The 18,829-nt window shown below is 28.1% G+C and overlaps 1 protein-coding gene across 8 annotated transcripts in view; it reads left to right on the forward strand.

The window, feature by feature from the left end:
* Dgk (diacyl glycerol kinase 1) overlaps window positions 1–18,829 on the forward strand; it is a 464,938-nt gene that overhangs the window by 241,256 nt on the left and 204,853 nt on the right. For all 8 annotated transcript variants that reach the window (XM_087159924.1, XM_087159926.1, XM_087159928.1 and 5 more), the window contains exons 4-5: window positions 2,066–2,267; window positions 18,664–18,743. In XM_087159924.1, coding sequence (XP_087016050.1) covers window positions 2,183–2,267; window positions 18,664–18,743 — 165 coding nt within the window. In that variant the 5' untranslated portion in view covers window positions 2,066–2,182. The remainder of the gene's footprint in view (window positions 1–2,065; window positions 2,268–18,663; window positions 18,744–18,829) is intronic.

The following is an 18,829-nucleotide window of genomic DNA, read 5'->3' on the forward strand; positions in this document are numbered from 1 at the left end:
CTGATTTTTAATTAGAAAAAAAAAATATCGTTCAAATGATGAAATTCTCTTTTATTCACAACTCAAGAAATATTTATGGGATTTCTCTAGTCCCATATCTCAAAAATAAACTCACCAACTTAGTGCATAACAAAATTTAAAATCAAAAACAGAATTCTAAAAAAATTATCAAACACCAGCGGTCACCATAGTAACGCATGCAATGACGACGCATGCGCACTGTTTACTATTACTCTTGAACACAGTTAAAAAGTGTTATGACGTACAAATAAGGTGCGCACGCCATCAAACCCAAAACAACACCCATTTTGCTAATGGGTGGAAATGAACTTCTACTTTTGGATATTAGTATATACTAATGAATCAGAAATAAAACAGCATAAATTTCATTTGCTAATAGCACATAAGTTATTAATTAGTCAGTTTATTAGTATATAGTGATATCAAATACATACTTGATTAAAAATAATCCAAAATACAATTAATTTTTTTTTAACATTCACTAATTAAAATTTTACCCTATATTTATAAGGGTAAAATTACTTTTGATATACTTCTTAATTTTTGATATACCCTTAAGGGTTTATAAATATTTTTTAAATGTTAAAAAGGAAATTGAAGTATTTTACTTATTGATTTTCTGAAGTATATGGGGATTCATCTTACTGCCATAAAGTTGATGAATATGAAGTGTTTCCGATTTTGATTATATCCAGGAGGAAATAATTTATGGAAATATTTTTTATTAAGTCCCAATTTTTGAAATTTTAAAAAAAAAACTACGATTGCTCAAAACAGGTATCTAGCCATACGTTGCATCAGTAATGAAAATGACCTACAATGGGAAATACGTGTAAACAATAGGCAAATATATTATCCCAAAGCTTACATAATTTGAAAGTTTAATCATTCACATTCTTCTCAATTTAGTCAACTACTTTTTTTTAGCGTAATAATTTTATTGCATCAGTAATTTTCCCGTGCTTTGAAATATAATACTTTCCTTTCCAAATTTAGGAAAAAAATATGTCTTTACAGATGCACTACGCAAATATGCTTTAATTTTACCATTACCAGAGTTTCTTCTAAACGTGAAAGTAATAATAATTAGCGATTACAATTCTAAATTGTGATTATAAATAATCATATTTTGCCAAATCACAATAATAATCATTATAAAAAAATATTGAATTATGATTGCAAATTATGATTAATCTAATGTAAATGGGATTCACGATTGTTAATTTTGATTGTGTGTTATCAAAATTATTGATTATGTGTTCTGATTTGATTATATGTAATCAAAATGGCAAATATTTATTGATTGCGTATATAAATATTTGATTATCGATGTGTTGATTACGTGTAATGGCTTAATTAAGTGTATTTTGATTAAGTGTAATCTAAATTGTTCATTATGTGTTATGATTTGATTATGTGTAATCAAAATTGTAAATAATTATTGGTTTAATGATTTGCTTGCGTTTGTGTTAATTGCGTCTAATGATTAGATTACGTGTGTTTTGATTACGTGTAATCAAACTTGTTTTATTTACATTTTAAAATTTCATGATGTTTAATCAAAATTGCAAATAATTGTTGATTACGTGTAATGATTTTGTTACGTTTTTGTTGATTAGTGTAATGATTTAAGTGCGTGCGATCAAAATTGTTGATGACGCGTGTGCATAATCAAAATTGCAGATAATTGATTATGTGCAATGATTTGATTACGTGCGTGTTAATTACGTGTGTTTTGATTAAGGTGTAATCAAAACGTCAAATAATTGGTCATATAATATAATAAATAAATAGTTAATATTTGCTAATAACAATAGATATTGCAAATAATTTTACTCGATTGCATTTTTCTTAACTCTATCTCTGACAGATATCGTAAATTAAAATATGGCATAGTTAATAAATCTGCAAATAATAAAAGTAATTATAAATCTAATGAAACTCATTCATTCGTAAACTTTATTTAATTTTTAAGTTGTGTCAAAAACTGCTCCTGAAAATCTTAATCGAAATCCGCATCAAATGTTTAATTTTTATCTTCCAGGAAATGAGAATTATCCAGTTCTTTGAAAGCATCCACAAATCTTTGGTTCGGAGATGCTCGGCGTTTTCATCCGTCCGTTTCGGGTGAAACACAAGTGTGGGTGACACTTCAAGGAAAATGCCGAGTCAAGCCCCACCTACGAGTCTGAAGTGGGAAAAACTCTCACCAGCAGAGTTTCAGCAGTTACAAGATTACATTCAATGTAAGTATACTTCTAGCTCTCTTTGATCATCACAACCAAAAACATTAGATTTTAATATATTAACCACTACAATTAGGACTTAAAACGATATTAATGAAATGAATTGAACTGATGATTTGAAGAAAAGAAAATGAAATGCACAGTCGCTTCATATTGTTTTTTGAAGTTTCTGTTATCGCGTGAAGTAACGCTATTTTTTAAATTATATGCTAATTTCTTAACTGCCGTGAGGGTGCAACAGTTGATCGCGACTATTAGGTCAAGTTTAGCGTGTCCTTAGCTCTCACTAATTCTGAAAATGAAGAAAAGGCAGTGTTATGAGAATAAAAAGAGTTCCTGATTTTTTTTAGCTATTTGAAGAGTTATGCTAGGGCTGCATTACCTGGATTCGTAAGAATTTGCGAAAATTAAGAGAATTATTCAGTGTTTTTGCTAATTTTTTCGTAGGTGGAGAAATCTTGTCTATATTTTATTATAAAAGTTGACTGGAAAGAAATATTCTGGCACTGTATCGTATAGACATTTCGGGTAAGAAAATGTAATTCTGGTAATAAAAATAGTACATACGGTATTTAAACTATTCATACAATAACGAATTATAGGAAATTATGGTTTACACATTGTATAAAAAAACATTATATATAATTACGTATTTATATATAAAAAAATACGAAACTATGAAGTAAATTTAACCGAATAAATAGTTTATATGTCATACTCGAAGGTAAGGTATCACGATAGTAATTATCAGATTTTACCAAGTTTTAATACACATTAAAAAATGTTTTATTGTTTATTTAAATTTACCGAGCTTTTTAGTGTTCCCGTAGCTAAACACATGTTGCTATATTCTGCTACTTTCGATTATACTTTGTTTCTCTGTGTCCGTAAATCAAACTACGTTAGTTCTAAATTTTTTCAGTGGTAAACATTGTGATATCTTTATGGTTATAACTTTTTAATGTTAATTAAACTAGTAGATTTTTTTTCAATAGGCATTTAAATTACGTCTGTTTGTCGACGTCTGCTCTTAATCTTTTCCTGGACTCTCTAAATGGCGAATTGTTGTTCATGTTGTTTTCCTGTTGTTATGGGTGGAATGTTTGTATGTCCATCAATAGGACGCTATACCACGAGAGAAACTTTTCAATAGCAAATTCTGATGAATTTGAAACTTCATGGATTACTCTACGTTTACCTGAGCTCACTTCTTCTATATGTTGCATTTCAAATTACTTATGTAGGTTAAGGAGAATTTTCAAAGAATTTTTCTCCGCTGTATAGCGTCCCTTTAAAAAGCGAAACACGAAAATAGGAGTAATTATTCAAATAATCAAGTTTTGTTTTCATAAATAGGAATGAGAAATAGTTAGCAACAGTTTTTGCATCTCCTCTTTATGCTGTCAAGCTAAATAAAACAACAATAAACAATTGCCTTTCGAAGACTTTTTTGACTTCAATTTTTTTTAATCTTCCCTAGTTTAATAGATAATTTATAGTTTCTATAAATTTTAACAGAATTTTTCAGCTTTTGTTTTTTTTTCCTTGAATTTTCTTCAACTCAATAAAACCGTTATTAATACATTAAGATTTTCTTAATTTTTTATTTACTTCCATTTATGTTTCCTTTAATTCAATAAAAACTATTTATGCTTCTTAACAATTTTTAAACGGAATTTTTCAGTTTTTATTTTTTTTTCAACTTGCTTGTCATGAGTATGGCGAATCGAATCTAAAATTTCCAAAATAGTATCAGACTCCATGTAAGAAAATAGAATTATAAAATTGCCAAAAGTCTAACAATTACTTAATAAATTGCACTATTAATAAAAATGTTCGTTACAAATTGATTGAAATGTACATGTTTTTGAATATAGCCTTGATTTGAATCAAATATATTCTCAATATCAGTAAGGTTAGAAAAAAAATCCAAATAATCTATCAGCAATCGGAAGTAACGCGCTACAAGTACAGTATATCGTGTATCTAATCTGAGTACTAAAAAAGGAGTTCCACTACATCAAAACAGAGGACAGTTCCTGGTATAGAGAAACACCCTGAAATGTTTTTTACACTATTTGGTGTAAAATAGCCACCACCATGTTTGTCATTCAGTAACACTAAAATTTATAATTATATAGTATGATGTGATACGCATAAGAATCAGTAGAGATGCTTTTACCTCAATTTGAAGCAAGGATCATAGATTTAGGATGCAAGCATACAATATTTCTTAGAATAAAATCAGTTTGTTAATCAAACATATACACACCACAGACGCAATATTATTATGAATTTGAACAAAACCATAAAAAATAGAAATTAAATATTATAAAATTACTTTATACAATATGCAGATTTATGTAGGTCTTATGAGAACATAAATATTTTTATTATAAAATTAAAAGCATACATGCATTTTATAACAGTTTATATGAGTAGTTTGTCAAATTTATTCGGCAAGAAGAATGAAATTATTCGGAAAATAATTGACATAATCGATATTCTTAATCAGAAAATAGGTTTGAAGCTTATTTGTCATTAAATAAGCTATGACCAGCTTGCCTTTTCAATCCGACAAGAATAAATCAAATTTCACCAGTAAACATGTAAGCAAACCGCCATCTCGTCACTTTCTTGAAATTTCACAATTATTCGCTGCCTTTAAACTTCCAATAATGGTCCAAAAGCCTTAGTTATACGCTTAATGCTTGCTACAATCATTTCACAAAAGAATTTTGTTAAATAGTTTAAATATACAATAATGATTCGCCAAATTTAGCTCCAAGAAACACAACTTTCTTCGCCAACGAGCTGCAGATGGGTATAAACTTTATAAATCAATGGTATTAAGATTTAACTGCACTTTTTGAAGAGTGGAATAGCGTTCGATTCAGTATTCATTTAAAGTAAAGTAGTCATTCACACAATTTTTAGAGTTTTTCAACACTAAATTTGGATAGGTACTGCACCACAGTTTTTACAGTGTAGCGAAACTTCAGTAGTGGCTAGTTCTTTCGTAGTCTTTAGTGCTGTATGCTATATTTTAAAGGAGTATAGCTAGTAGGGTTATGTAAAAAACAGTAGTTTGTAGCGATTCCTGATAACTATTTTCAACGGTATATACGTCATAAAACATATTTTCTCTCAAATTTTGATGTCCTTCATTTTTTAGAGGAAATAAAAAAAAGCATTAAACGCTTAACAAAATCGCAAGTATTTGAAAATTCCATAGCTTTCTTAAAATAAATATACGCTACCGTAACAGGTGTAAGAAATTGGAACAAATCTTTAAAAAAAAATTTTGTTCAGAATAACAAACTGGTTCGTGCAAACATGAATTAATATTTCTTAACGTTTCATCATGTTTAAATAAGTTGATTTAATATTCAAAACAATTTTGAACATGGGTGTAAATTAAGTTCTCCAGCAACATGAAACTCAGAAAAGTAGTGAAGTGATGATCACGGTTCAAAAAAAGTTAGAAAATCACTTTTTCGTTTTTTTTTAAAGTAGTTAACTACAAAAAGTATAGTTTTTCTTAACCACTACTATAAAATTCTTTCTCCAATGAACCCAAAAAAAAGTAAAATACAGATGTGAAATTCTATAGTGACCTTAGTTTCTTCTCAAAGAGCACCTAATTAGTTGAATAAAACTAAAATCACTCTCTTCAAAAGTAACATACCTTATGAATAAAAAGGGAGGATTTATGGAGAATTTATGTGCAGAAGGAGAGCCTTTTTCGTCTTTAATGAGGGCATTAAAATCTTTATTAATGTTTTTCTTTTGCCAGAACAGCTTATTAAATTTTAATTAATGCATAAAAATGAGTTTTTGAACCCGTTGCACATTAAGTGAATATAATAAAAATATATTATTACTGAATCTTAAAAAAAGAGTGATTATCGAAAATTATTATAATCATGGATTGTAATTTTAATCTGAGAGAAACATTTTCAATTAAAAATTATAAATATATGTATTTTTCAAAATAAAAAAAAAACATGTCACTAAAGTTTTTTTGTCCATTATGTACTGGTCGTATTGTATCAAACTCGAATCACACTTTTTTTTCCTTGCCTAGTTTTTTTCAGTCCTAATTACTATATTCTTTAACCAGACAAGACTCAGAACAAAAAGAGTGTCTCTTTTTTATTACTTTTTTTTAAAGTTTTAAGTCAACTTGTTAGTCTTGTCAAAGCCATGTACACTGTTTGTGTAAAGAGACAAAAGAATTCTTGTACTAAAATAATTTTTCTTCTTTTATTGTTGTTGAAAACTGAAAGTGAAAAAGTGTGTGTGTTTTTTTTTGTTACATATAAGAAGTATTATATGCAAATTGACCCAATAATTTTCTTTCCGCACTTTTTTTTTGGGGGGGGGGGATATTGTATCCATTTCCCAACTACTTTAAAAAAATTCGAATCACAATACAAATATCATTTGATCTATTTCTTTTTACTTTTATATATGTAGGATAAGTTTTCCTAAAATATTAGATGTTGTGCAGTTTTTCACAAGATTTAAATCTTTGAATATGTTGGTAAATAAATTTACAAGATTGCAATTAAAGATTATATATTACACATTATTTCCCATAATTTAAAGCATATTGTTGATAAGATTCACTAAGATTTAGATGACGTGTTGAATACGATTTACCAAGATTTGAACTATTTGTTGATTAATATTTAGCAAGATTAGACGTATGTTAGATAAGATTTTTCGAGATTTTGGTTATATGACGGAAAGCACTGTACAATACGCTAGTAAAGTTTTTTCCTCCACCTTACTTACTCAGACTTATAATTTTTTTTTTTAAATTAAAAGCATTTTCTACTTATTTTCTTTTCAAGTCTCATGAAAATTATCTTTTTCAACTTTATTTTATATTATATAACATTCACACTATTCTTGACTTCATGAAAATAAAGAGACGTTGTTGAGAATACTTTCTTGAGAATTCAATTGTATACCTGCAAATGACTTAGTATGGGTATCTCAATCCTGATTGGTTGTTGAAACGTAACATTTCTGTACGTTATCAACTTCTCTCTCCTTTTTATTTCGAGCAAGCCAAGACCGTCAAGTATCAATTCTCTCAAGTGATACATTCTATAATCCTTCACAAAGATTCTTTCTCAAAGATTTCAATTCTTTCACTTTATATTTACGCATAGACTTAACACAAAAACAGACACGAAGCCATGTTTAACATAAACAAACTAATTATGCATCGAAGTTGCCAGATACCCGAAATAAAAATATATCACGGTTACGATAAAATACATAAACAACTAATAAATCTAAATTAAGTAAAAAAAGTAGACAAGAAAGAATTATGTTTCAACTCATTCGATATTCTATATGATTCTGTATTTAATTAACTTAACGTTAATTAACATTCTAACTTATGTCGATAAACTTAGCTCAACTTTTATAACCCATTTTGCAGATAAAGCTGGCGCTGACGTCTTAAGTCACCTGTGGGTATGGGGGGTCTTCTTCTTCTTGAAGTACCCAATTGTAAAGGATTTAAATATTAAAATTCCCATATCTGGGAAATATTTTTTTCTACTTTTTAAGAAAAAATGAGAAAATGACTTCTCGCACAAATATTTTATATCCTTTACGGGTTGGAAACGCTTCAGACTGTTTAAACTATTCAATCATGCTTAAAAAGAAAGTAAACTCTTTATAAAAATAATTAATGCTTAAATCCAAATAAATATTTTTAAATCCAACCCATTAAGAAATGCTTCCATGCATAAAGCATTAGGTAGGGTAAATGTGTTTTACTGTTTGAAAAGATAATAAATATCCTGGGAAAATTTAAATTCAATAACTAGATTTTGGAGTGGCTCGCTTATTGAATATGCAAATGAGCTAATTACAAACATAATTTAGATGAAGCATGATCGTGCTATTATTCTTATACGTTATTGACCTTTGATGAAACCTGAAATTGTATAACACACAGTTGACAATATTATAAGCAAATTGCTTTGATCAATACTTAGTTAAACATTTGGTACATTCGCTTTTTGAGATTATTGGCTTACGCGGATTATGCTAATGAAATCAAATTATTACTTAAAATAACGTGTATCAGTGTTTAACTATCCAAATTAATTTACTTATATACATTGTAATATTCAAACCTATGAATGAATATGTTCAATTCATACAAAACGCTTCTGCTTACATACGTAATTCGAAACATATTTCTTTAGATACGTCAAGTTTTTATTTAAAGCATATCTCGTTCAAAATATGTACACTGAGAATAAAAAGGGCACTTTCAAACTTACCAGAATAGGGTAAAATTCACCGTGTTTCTAGCTCTGAAGAAACACAAGAAAGCTTGGTAATTTTTACCGAATGGCTTTGATAATAATTTTGGTAAGATTAACATTAAAATATAGTTTATAATATGTGATAAGATTTGGTAATTTCATAATGATAGCTCAGAGAAAGATATAAAAACCATTTATTCGGTAAAATTTACTTTTCAGTTTTATATTTTATTTTTAATGTGTGACAAAATTAATTTTGTAAACCAGAATTCCCGGTTAATTATTACCGTAAATATTACAGAAAAAGTTACTACATGAATGGTTTAGAAAAAAGTGTATTTTGATTTCAGTACTAGAATTATGTTTTTTTCACCAGAAATGTTTCTACCACACAGTGTGGTAATTTTACCAGAATGTTTTTTCACTGTGTGTAGTTTGTGCTACTGCTTTTAACAGACCTACCTTAATTCCTACGCAATATCATTGTATGCAAAATTAAAAAATAGATAGTAAATATGATTAAACAAAATAAATTTATTTCCAATTGTTCATATTATTAATGTTTTATTTTTTTAACTCCTCCAGTACTTCTCAATTTGAAAATATATTTTAAGTGTTTGGAATAAAACGTAAAAAATGTCATGTGCTTGTGATAGTTTGATCCAATTTATTAAACACGATTGAAGAAAAAAATAATTATTTCCAATTGTTCATATTATTAATGTTTCATTTTTTTAACTCCTCCAGTATTTCCCGATTTGAAAAAATATATTAAGTCCTACGAATAAAACGTAAAAACTTTCATATGTATGTAATAGTTTGATCCAATTTATTAAATAATTATCATTTAAGATAAAAAAGAAAATATTGGCTTTTATAAAAATTAAAAAGATATACGTTATGTTTTGTTTAGAATAATTCTTTTACTTATAGTTATATCACATATAGAACAGAGTTGTGATTCTTAGTTTCTAAACCATTTTGTTTTAAACATTGATGATATTTTATTGATCATTTATTTTGTGGATATACGAAATGAAATATCAATTAATTTACATTTTTATCTCAAGTTATTTCATTTATATTTAAACAATACTTTCTATTAATTTTTTAAATGAAGCTAACACTTTTATTAATTTTAAAAAGAAAGAGAATCCCTCTTTTAAATACTTTTAGAACTATTTTAACGACGTTATATGTATTTTTTAATGTTTAATCGTGGGTGAAAAAGTGGGTTCGTGGGTTCTGTTTTTAGAATTAAATAAATTAAACAATCTTATTTACTACACAATTAATCTAATGAATTAATTAAATTAATGTGTTACTTCATTCAGATTATTTATAACTTTTTTTCTCGAAACGGTTTAATGAATTGCAGAAAAACTTTATTTGAAAAAAGAGAACTGTTTTCTTGATGAATTATTTTAATTAAAACAAATGTCTTAAGAAATTCCACTAATGAATTTAATAAAGAAAAACGGCTGTAAAATATATTAAAGCTTTTCTTTTTTTCTGAGTAAAACCATCAGTGTTTTTTTTTTCTTTCTCGAATAACTTTACCGCTATTTCCACTTTTAGAACATTTATCTTTAGGGATTCTGCTCAATAAACGATGACGAATCAAAAGCTAAAGCAAAAACAGTTCAGTCGGTTTAAAAATGAAAGTTTTAGAAAGTATATTGCCTCGATCGGAAACTTCGATTGATTTACAAATTCACTTTTTCACTAAAAGTTTTTTTTTCTTTTATTTAATAACCTTCGTTGAACATCCGATACAATTCTGAATTCACGACTACCAATGTCTAACCTCGTATCCTTGTAATTTTGAACTTAATCCAGACGACAAGGAAACTCCTGGATGAAATATTGGGAGAAATTTGCCTTTATGATGGACCTTTTGATGAAAATAACATGCATTTGCGTTACATGGAGAGGAAAACCATGAAAATCTCCCACATTCAACCTGACTTCAAGGGGACTCTAACCCAGGATCCGACTACCATTGAGGATATTAGCACTATTGTCGGCGCGATTCATACCAACCAGCCATCGCTTGGATTCGAACCCGGGTCGCCTCATTGGGAGGCGAGTGTTCTATCCACTGAGCCACCACGACTCTGACTAAAAATGTGAACTTTTTACATTTTTAGAAGATACTTTGAACCAGTATGCGGTTGTTAAGTTTTTTCTTTGAGTTCAATTCAAAATGCGTACTTCTAAATTATCCACCTATCAGTTAAGTTTGATACCATTTATAAAATTAATTAAGAATAACAGAGATACAATTGTTCGGATAGAGCACTCGCCTTCCAATGAGGAGACCAGCGATGGTCCATCAATATGAATTCTGCTTCTTTCTCGCACAGATTGCAGTGCTGACGTAAAATATTCTCATCGGATCAGGGGCTGATATTCCCTGGCCGTCGCGCTAACCATGAAAGGAATTCGTAGTTTCTCCCTCCGGGTACACTTGGATCAGTCTGCGTAGGGACCGAGGGTGTGCGGTATGGGTTCTCGTTAAACTGTGCTGCCGTAAAGTGTTCGACTTCGCACGCAGGTCGTCGGGCTACCGAAGCGGGGGTGCTATCCCCTCCGCAGAGGATCAAAATTGCGATGGCATGTCTTCGGATCATCCTCCGGGATGTTTCCCAGACCGTCGCCAATAGCCCATTGTGCAGCTCTAGTGCGACGTAAATTAACAGCAACAACTCTCTCCGGTTAACGCAAATGCCGGTTCCATCTAAAAGTCCTCCACGGCAACTAGTTAGCCCTAATGCCCAGAAGCTGCCTTGTCGTCTGGTTTGAGTTCGAAATTGAAAAGTTGCGGAGTTGAGCTTTAATAGTCATAATCCCTAAAATAAATGGTAAGAAAGTATTAGATTAAAACGCATTATAACAAGAATGTTGTAAAATTGATGTCTTCATTAAATCGGAATTTTCTAAAAGTTTAAAATATTAGAATACGCAGGGGTTGAATTTTTTTCTGTGTAGTTGAATGTAATCTAATGTCAATCCCTAAACGCGATGCAAGTTATTCATTTATCTACCATATTGTCATATATAATAAAATAGATATTATATAATGGACCAGAAAAATGTTATTTCAGTAAAATTCTTATGCATTTTAGAAATCCACCACTGTTATAAATATTATATAATGTTTGAAGTAGGTTATGTCAAGTAGGTTATCTTTTTTCCTGAAAATGGATTTTTATAAGAAGGAAAGGTTTTTTTTCTTCTTTTTTCAGAAACCTCAACAAAAAAACTGCTGTTATTATATTTTAACCCGAATCTAACGCTCATAGTGTTTTTACCTCTCGAATTCTTTTCTTTCACATTTCTTTTCTGGAGTTTGTTTTGATAGTTTTAATTTATTAGAAAGTTAAATGTATTTAAAGCTTAATATAAACATTAAAATTTTATTTTAAGTTAACACTGAGAAAAGTAGTACGGCCAGAATATTGAAAAATTTACCGTGTTTCTGGCAGAATGGAAGCAACAAAAAGCTCAGTTACTTTCACCGAAGGCCTTTTGTAATTTAAAAATATATATAGTTTTATAAGATGTGATAAAATTTGGCAAATTTTGTAAAATTTGGTATTTGGAAGGTATTTTTGTATTTCCTTTGCTTAGCAATTTTATTTATTTACGGCATCTAACGTGTTTACTTTTTTACTTCATTTTTACAAGGATTCTGAAAATGTGAATTTAAGGGTGGGGAACACACTGTATTTTTTGGAAATATATTTTTAGCCATTTTTTCTCAGTCTATGGGTAAACTGGTTTTATCATGTAGGGAAAAAATGTGGGTCAAAATACAAATTCACTCGTTAGAGGGTTGCAAAAAACATAAATAAAGTTAACATAATTGAACTGGGTTTATATAAACTATCGTCATCTAAAAAGTCAACTAAGCGAGTGTTGCATATGTTTAAGGATCTAATCTAAATAAAATATAACTATTCATTTTAAAAATGAAATCTAATCCTGACAAAAACTTTTCTGAAATGACAGCATGACCCCTTGTGTACTTTATAGCTTGCCCAGAACACATTTTTCCTTCACTTCTGCATCTCTTCATTCGGATGAAAAGCGATTGAAAATCCTCGGTTCATCGTTTCCGACTTAAGATCCATTTCCGCTGCCTGCTCCAAACGCTGTAGAATATCGGAAATGATATCCAATTGAATGCATTTCCTGATATCACGCCCATAGTTGTTTTTTGACAGATCTCCTTCATCTTCTGGCAACTACAGGGAATACTTTTACTTCTTTCTTTAACTTTTTTCTTACGTGGGTTAGATGTTGAAACTTGGGAACATGTGGGATTTCGTATGAATTACTATCTTATATGAATCGATGTTGGCTAAATATAACTTTATTTTCCCCTGGTGACATAAAATTTCTATTCTTAGAATTGTGACGTGTCTTATTGCTGGGTGGTACTATTTGAGCAATAAAATTGATTTGGGAATCGATTTTAGCTTGTATATTTTGATGTTACCGTACATGATTGTTACCGTGTATGTATATTGAAATGGTGAATTGATGACTATGGATAATACCTTTACTAGTTATTTAAATTATTCGTTAAAACATAGGAACATATGAATAATTTCGTATGAATCACTATCTTATGTAAATCTGTATTGGCTAAAGATAACTTTATTTCTTCGCAGTCTTGATATAAAATTTCTATTCTTAGAACTGTGTCGTATTTTATTGCTGGATGGTACTATATGAGCGAAAAGACTGATTTTAGAAAGGGTTTTTACCTCAAATGGTATAGTTACTATGTAAGGACTTAACCAGATATATCTATCAGTGAAGGGAAAATATTTACTGTGAAAAATATCTTTACTTTTTCCGATTTTTTTTCGTAATATTTTATTTTATACATAGAAACACATGATATTTCGAATAATTATTGTATCAATAATATTTCTATTTTATATACGTTATTAATATAACTTTATTTTCGCTCTGTGAGGATACGAAATCTATATTTAGAATTTGCATATACATATATAAATATATATAATAAATAAATAAATAGAAGAAAACACGAAGAAAGTTCCGGTTTTTTAAATAAAATTTAATCCTTTTTTTTTTTTTGAAACTTGTTTTTTATTTTTTTACTTATCATTCTTTTTTTTCTTCTTGTTTTTCATATGTCTTTAATTTTTCTTTGTTTTATTCTTCATTTTGAATATATCATGTATATATATTAAATGATATATATCATATATAATATCATATTCTTCATATATATATATATATATATATATATATATATATATATATATATATATATATATATATATATATATATATATATATATATATATATATATATATATATATATATATATTTTCTTTTTTCTTTTTTTTTTTTAACTAATTCTTTTGTAATGGCATTTGGTCCTTTACAGTCATTGATTTTCATGACTTATTGTTGATAAAAGGTTATGCTTAACAATATTTTAATTTTTTGATGTGATTTCTGTGAATGAATTATATTCAAGTGAATTGTTAAGGTTTATACCATAGAAATTCTGAACTGTTTTGTTTTCATAATATTCCATATAAATTGTACCAATATGTAAAGCACGATGCTTATTTTGCCAATCAATCAAAGTTTTGATTAAAGTCAAAATTTTAAGTTTGAAGCTCAACTTTTTTTTATTTAAAATTAGCACTGTGAAAAATATGCTTAGCAGAAGAATTTTACTATTCCTATTAAAATATAAACTAAAAAATAACGATTAGATTTAAAGATGGCACAAATATTTTATATACTACAAATATTCTTAAAATCTTATAAATCAGAAATGTATTCTAACAGATCTAGAAGTCTTTTGAAGCCGTATTAATCGTGTCGAGCATAATTAGAACAGCAGAGATGTCGAGAATGTTGGACAGGACAAAAGTAAATTCAGATCATCCATAACAAGAATAATTTTAACTAGAAATGTTCTTCTTTGAACAATAGATTCTGGCAAGATTAGGTACGTAGCAAGGATATATATATATATATATATATATATATATATATATATATATATATATATATATATATATATATATATATATATATATATATATATATATATATTTATATATATATATATATATATATATATATATATATATATATATATATATATATATATATATATATATATATATATATATATATATATATATATATATATATATATATATATATATATATATATATATATATATATATATATATATATATATATATATATATATATATATATATATATATATATATATATATATATATATATATATATAATAAATAAATGCAAGAAAACACTAAGAAAGTTAAGAAATAAGTTTCATTTATTGCGCTTAAGCTGCAAGTAAACAGCACTCATTAAATAAGTTCAAAATGAAGAATAAAACAAAGAAAAATTATAGACATATGAAAAAAAGGGGGTGGGAAATAATAAGTAAAAAAATAACAAACATCATTTTATTTAAAAAAAAAAAAAAAAAAAAAAATTAAATTTTAATTAAAAAAAACCGGAAAAAAAAGATATAATCTTTTCTTCAGCCGACACGATTATATCCGCAAAACAGAGTGCTTTCTGATATTGTATCAATAAAGCCAAAGCAAAATATATTAATACAATAGTGTGAGGAGCACTCAAAAAAAATTTTTATAAAATAACTACAAAAAAATAGATCATAAAAAGTAAAAATAACATGTAAAAACAGATAATAAAATGAAATAAAAAGAAAAAAAAATTTTCCGGTTTCTTAATTAACATTTCATTTTTTTTTTTTTTTTAATAAAATGTTGTTTGTTATTTTTTTACTTATTATTTCCCACCCCCTTTTTTTCATATGTCTATAATTTTTCTTTGTTTTATTCTTCATTTTGAACTTACTTATATATATATATATATATATATATATCACATTAGAAGTTGCGATATTTTGTGAATCTTTTTTAACATAAATCATTGCTTCAAGTTGATGGTGGAATTCGAAAAAATTATAAAGCACTCCATCAGTTACTAAGACTACGCGAAACTATAATTTTAAAAGCACTAGAAGACAATATATCGATCTGTTTGGATGCACTCTAGAAATACTAAGACAAAGGAAATAAAAGAAATATTATTTTAAGAAGCAATTCTTAAGCGCCACTCTATCTACTTCTGCAGACTGCACAAGATCTTACTTTATTCTTTTCATATGGTAGCAGTTTTACCGAAAATTATGGTTTTCAAAATTAAAGTTCTTATTACTACACACTTAGCAAAAAAACAAAACTGACAAGTAAATTTAACCAAATAAATGGTTCATCTGCGATGCTCTAAGGTTTCATGCTAAAATTATCACATTTTTACCCCATTTACAAACTTTATCATAAACATATTATAAAACCTTATTTAATTTTTCAAAAACTAAGGTAAAACTTACAGAGGTTTTTGGTGTTCCTATTGAGCCAGGAACACTGTAAACTTTGCCATATTCTGGCAGTTTTGACAATATTTTTTCTCAGTGTAGATTTGTTTGGAACAGTCAATAAATAATAAAACAGATAATAATAAATCAATTATGAGTTACGCAAGTGTTAAAAAGCATCCGATTCTATATAATTTTAGTTCTATCTCTAACTTTATACGTACACTTTGTAAATCTATTTAGTACAGTTAATAAATAATAAAGCAGATGCCATTAAGCGAATGATATGTAAAGCAAATGCTAAAAATCTTCCAATCCAATACATCCGATACGAAAACAAAGCCTATAAAAATACACTTTTTAGATCTATTTGGTACAATCAATATATAATTAGACAGATGTCATTAAATCAATGATATGTTAAGCAAAAGCTAAAAAACACTTGACCCGATATATCTTATACGTAAACAATGTCTTTAAACCTACACTTTTTAGATCTATTTGGTACAGTCAGTTCAGTAATACATAATTACAGTACAGTAAATAAATAATTAGGCAATTGCCGTTAAACCAATAATATTATAAAAGAAACATCCAGCACGATACATAAGATACACAATCAATGATTTCAAACCTTCATTTTTTAGATCTATTTAGTACAGTCAGTCCAGTAATAAATACTTAGGCAGATGCCATTAACCCAATGATATGTTAAGCAGATGCTAAGAATCACCCATTCCGATACATCCAGTACGCAAGGAATTACTTTAGACCTGCACTTTTTAGATCTATTTGATACAGTCAGTACAATAATACATAATTACAGTACAGTAAATAAATAATTAGGCAATTGCCGTTAAACCAATAATATGATAAAAGAAACATCCAACACGATACATAAGATACGCGTCAATGATTTCAAACCTTCACTTTTTAGATCTATTTAGTACAGTCAGTCCAGTAATAAATACTTAGGCAGATGCTATTAACCCAATGATATGTTAAGCAGATGCTAAGAACCACCCTATCCGATTCATCCAGTACTCAAAGAATTACTTTAAACCTGCACTTTTTAGATCTATTTGGTACAGTCAGTTCAGTAATACATAATTACAGTACAGTAAATAAATAATTAGGCAATTGCCGTTAAACCAATAATATGATAAAAGAAACATCCAACACGATACATAGGATACGCAATCAATGGTTTCAAACTTTCACTTTTTAGATCTATTTAGTACAGTCAGTCCAGTAATAAATACTTAGGCAGATGCCATTTAACCAATGATATGTTAAGTGAATGCTAAATAGCACCGGATCCGCTACATCCGATGCGCAAACAGTGACTTTAAAACTACACTTTTTAAATCTATTTGGTACAGTCAGTACAGTAATAAATACTGAGGCAGATGTCATTAAACCAACGATATGTTCAGAAAATACTAAAAATAAAACCGATCACATACATCCAATATACAAACAATCAATATAAGCCTACACTTTTTTAATCTATTTGGTACAGTCAATAAATAATTAGAAGATGCTATTTAACCAATGATATGCTAACAAACATCCAACCCGATACATAAGATACGCAATCAATGACTTTAAACCTTCGCTTTTTAGATCCTTTTGGTACAGTAAAAAAATGAAAAGGCAAATGCCATTAAACTATAGATATGTTAAGCAAATGCTGAAAAAAAAACCCGATGCGGTACATCCAGTTCACAAACAATGATTTTAAGCCTTCTCTTTTTAGATATACATATTTGGTACAGTCAATAAATAAGGAGGCATATGCCATTAAATCAATGATTTATTTTTTTTATTTCAGTAGTTCTAACTTTAAATATATATATTGTAGATCTGTTTACTACCGAAAATAAAGAAAGAGACAAAGGCCATTAAGCACAAACATGTTATCTAACAAAAATGGCGATTGACTTGACGTTAGCGTTACAAAAAGATGCGCAAGCAATAATGAAAGGATGATAATCGAGCAACTGTCGGTTCAATGATTATGTTTCTGAAAACAACATTCAACAGTCAGATCAATTGTTCAGTTCTTTTTAGCTTCCTGAAAGTAGAGTCAATGATTATCGTAAATGTTATCAAAGTTCAGAAAGGCAATTAAATCAAATTTGCTAGTAAGTTTTCTAAGTAAGTGGAATCATCACGTTACGTGACAATGCCATACCACAAAGTACTTAAGGAATTTCTTCAGAAATTCAAATGGGAAGTTCCGACCCTGTAGTCTAGATGTGTATGGCGCAACTGATCCTGATCGCAAACAATGGCCTTTTACGAGTATTTCATAGGTTATGTCGCAATCAAACAAATGGCTAAGTAATTATGGACAATGTTTTTGAATATAATTAAACAAACTATATTTAAAAACCGTTACACACATTATTTACTATATCTAATAATTAAGTGATAGATCTTAGTGGATCGGTGAAGAGGAATGAAATTCTTTCGATCCTTTATTTCTGTTCTGTTCTTCAACTTTAACTTAATCTGCACGCAGATCAGCAAAATCAAATTCATTTTGATAGTTTTAAATAATTTTTCAATAGAATGTTTAGTCGGATATTTTTTATGTCTTTAGTGTCTTTATATTTTGTCCTTAAAGTTAGATTTATAAATTTCAGATTCCTCGAAGAAATTATCAGATGTCCTCAAGGAATTCAAAGAAGAAAATAATCCCTTGTCGAAATACAACCCTGAAGGAGTAAGTATTTATTTCCTTTTCGAAGAAAAAATTCTAAACTTATAAGGTACATATAACTATTTACTTTTAGAATCGTCATTTATACA

This window comes from Parasteatoda tepidariorum, chromosome 3 (genome assembly GCF_982258835.1).
Source record: "Parasteatoda tepidariorum strain Cologne lab strain chromosome 3, Ptep-v5.0, whole genome shotgun sequence".
Taxonomy (NCBI): domain Eukaryota; kingdom Metazoa; phylum Arthropoda; class Arachnida; order Araneae; family Theridiidae; genus Parasteatoda; species Parasteatoda tepidariorum.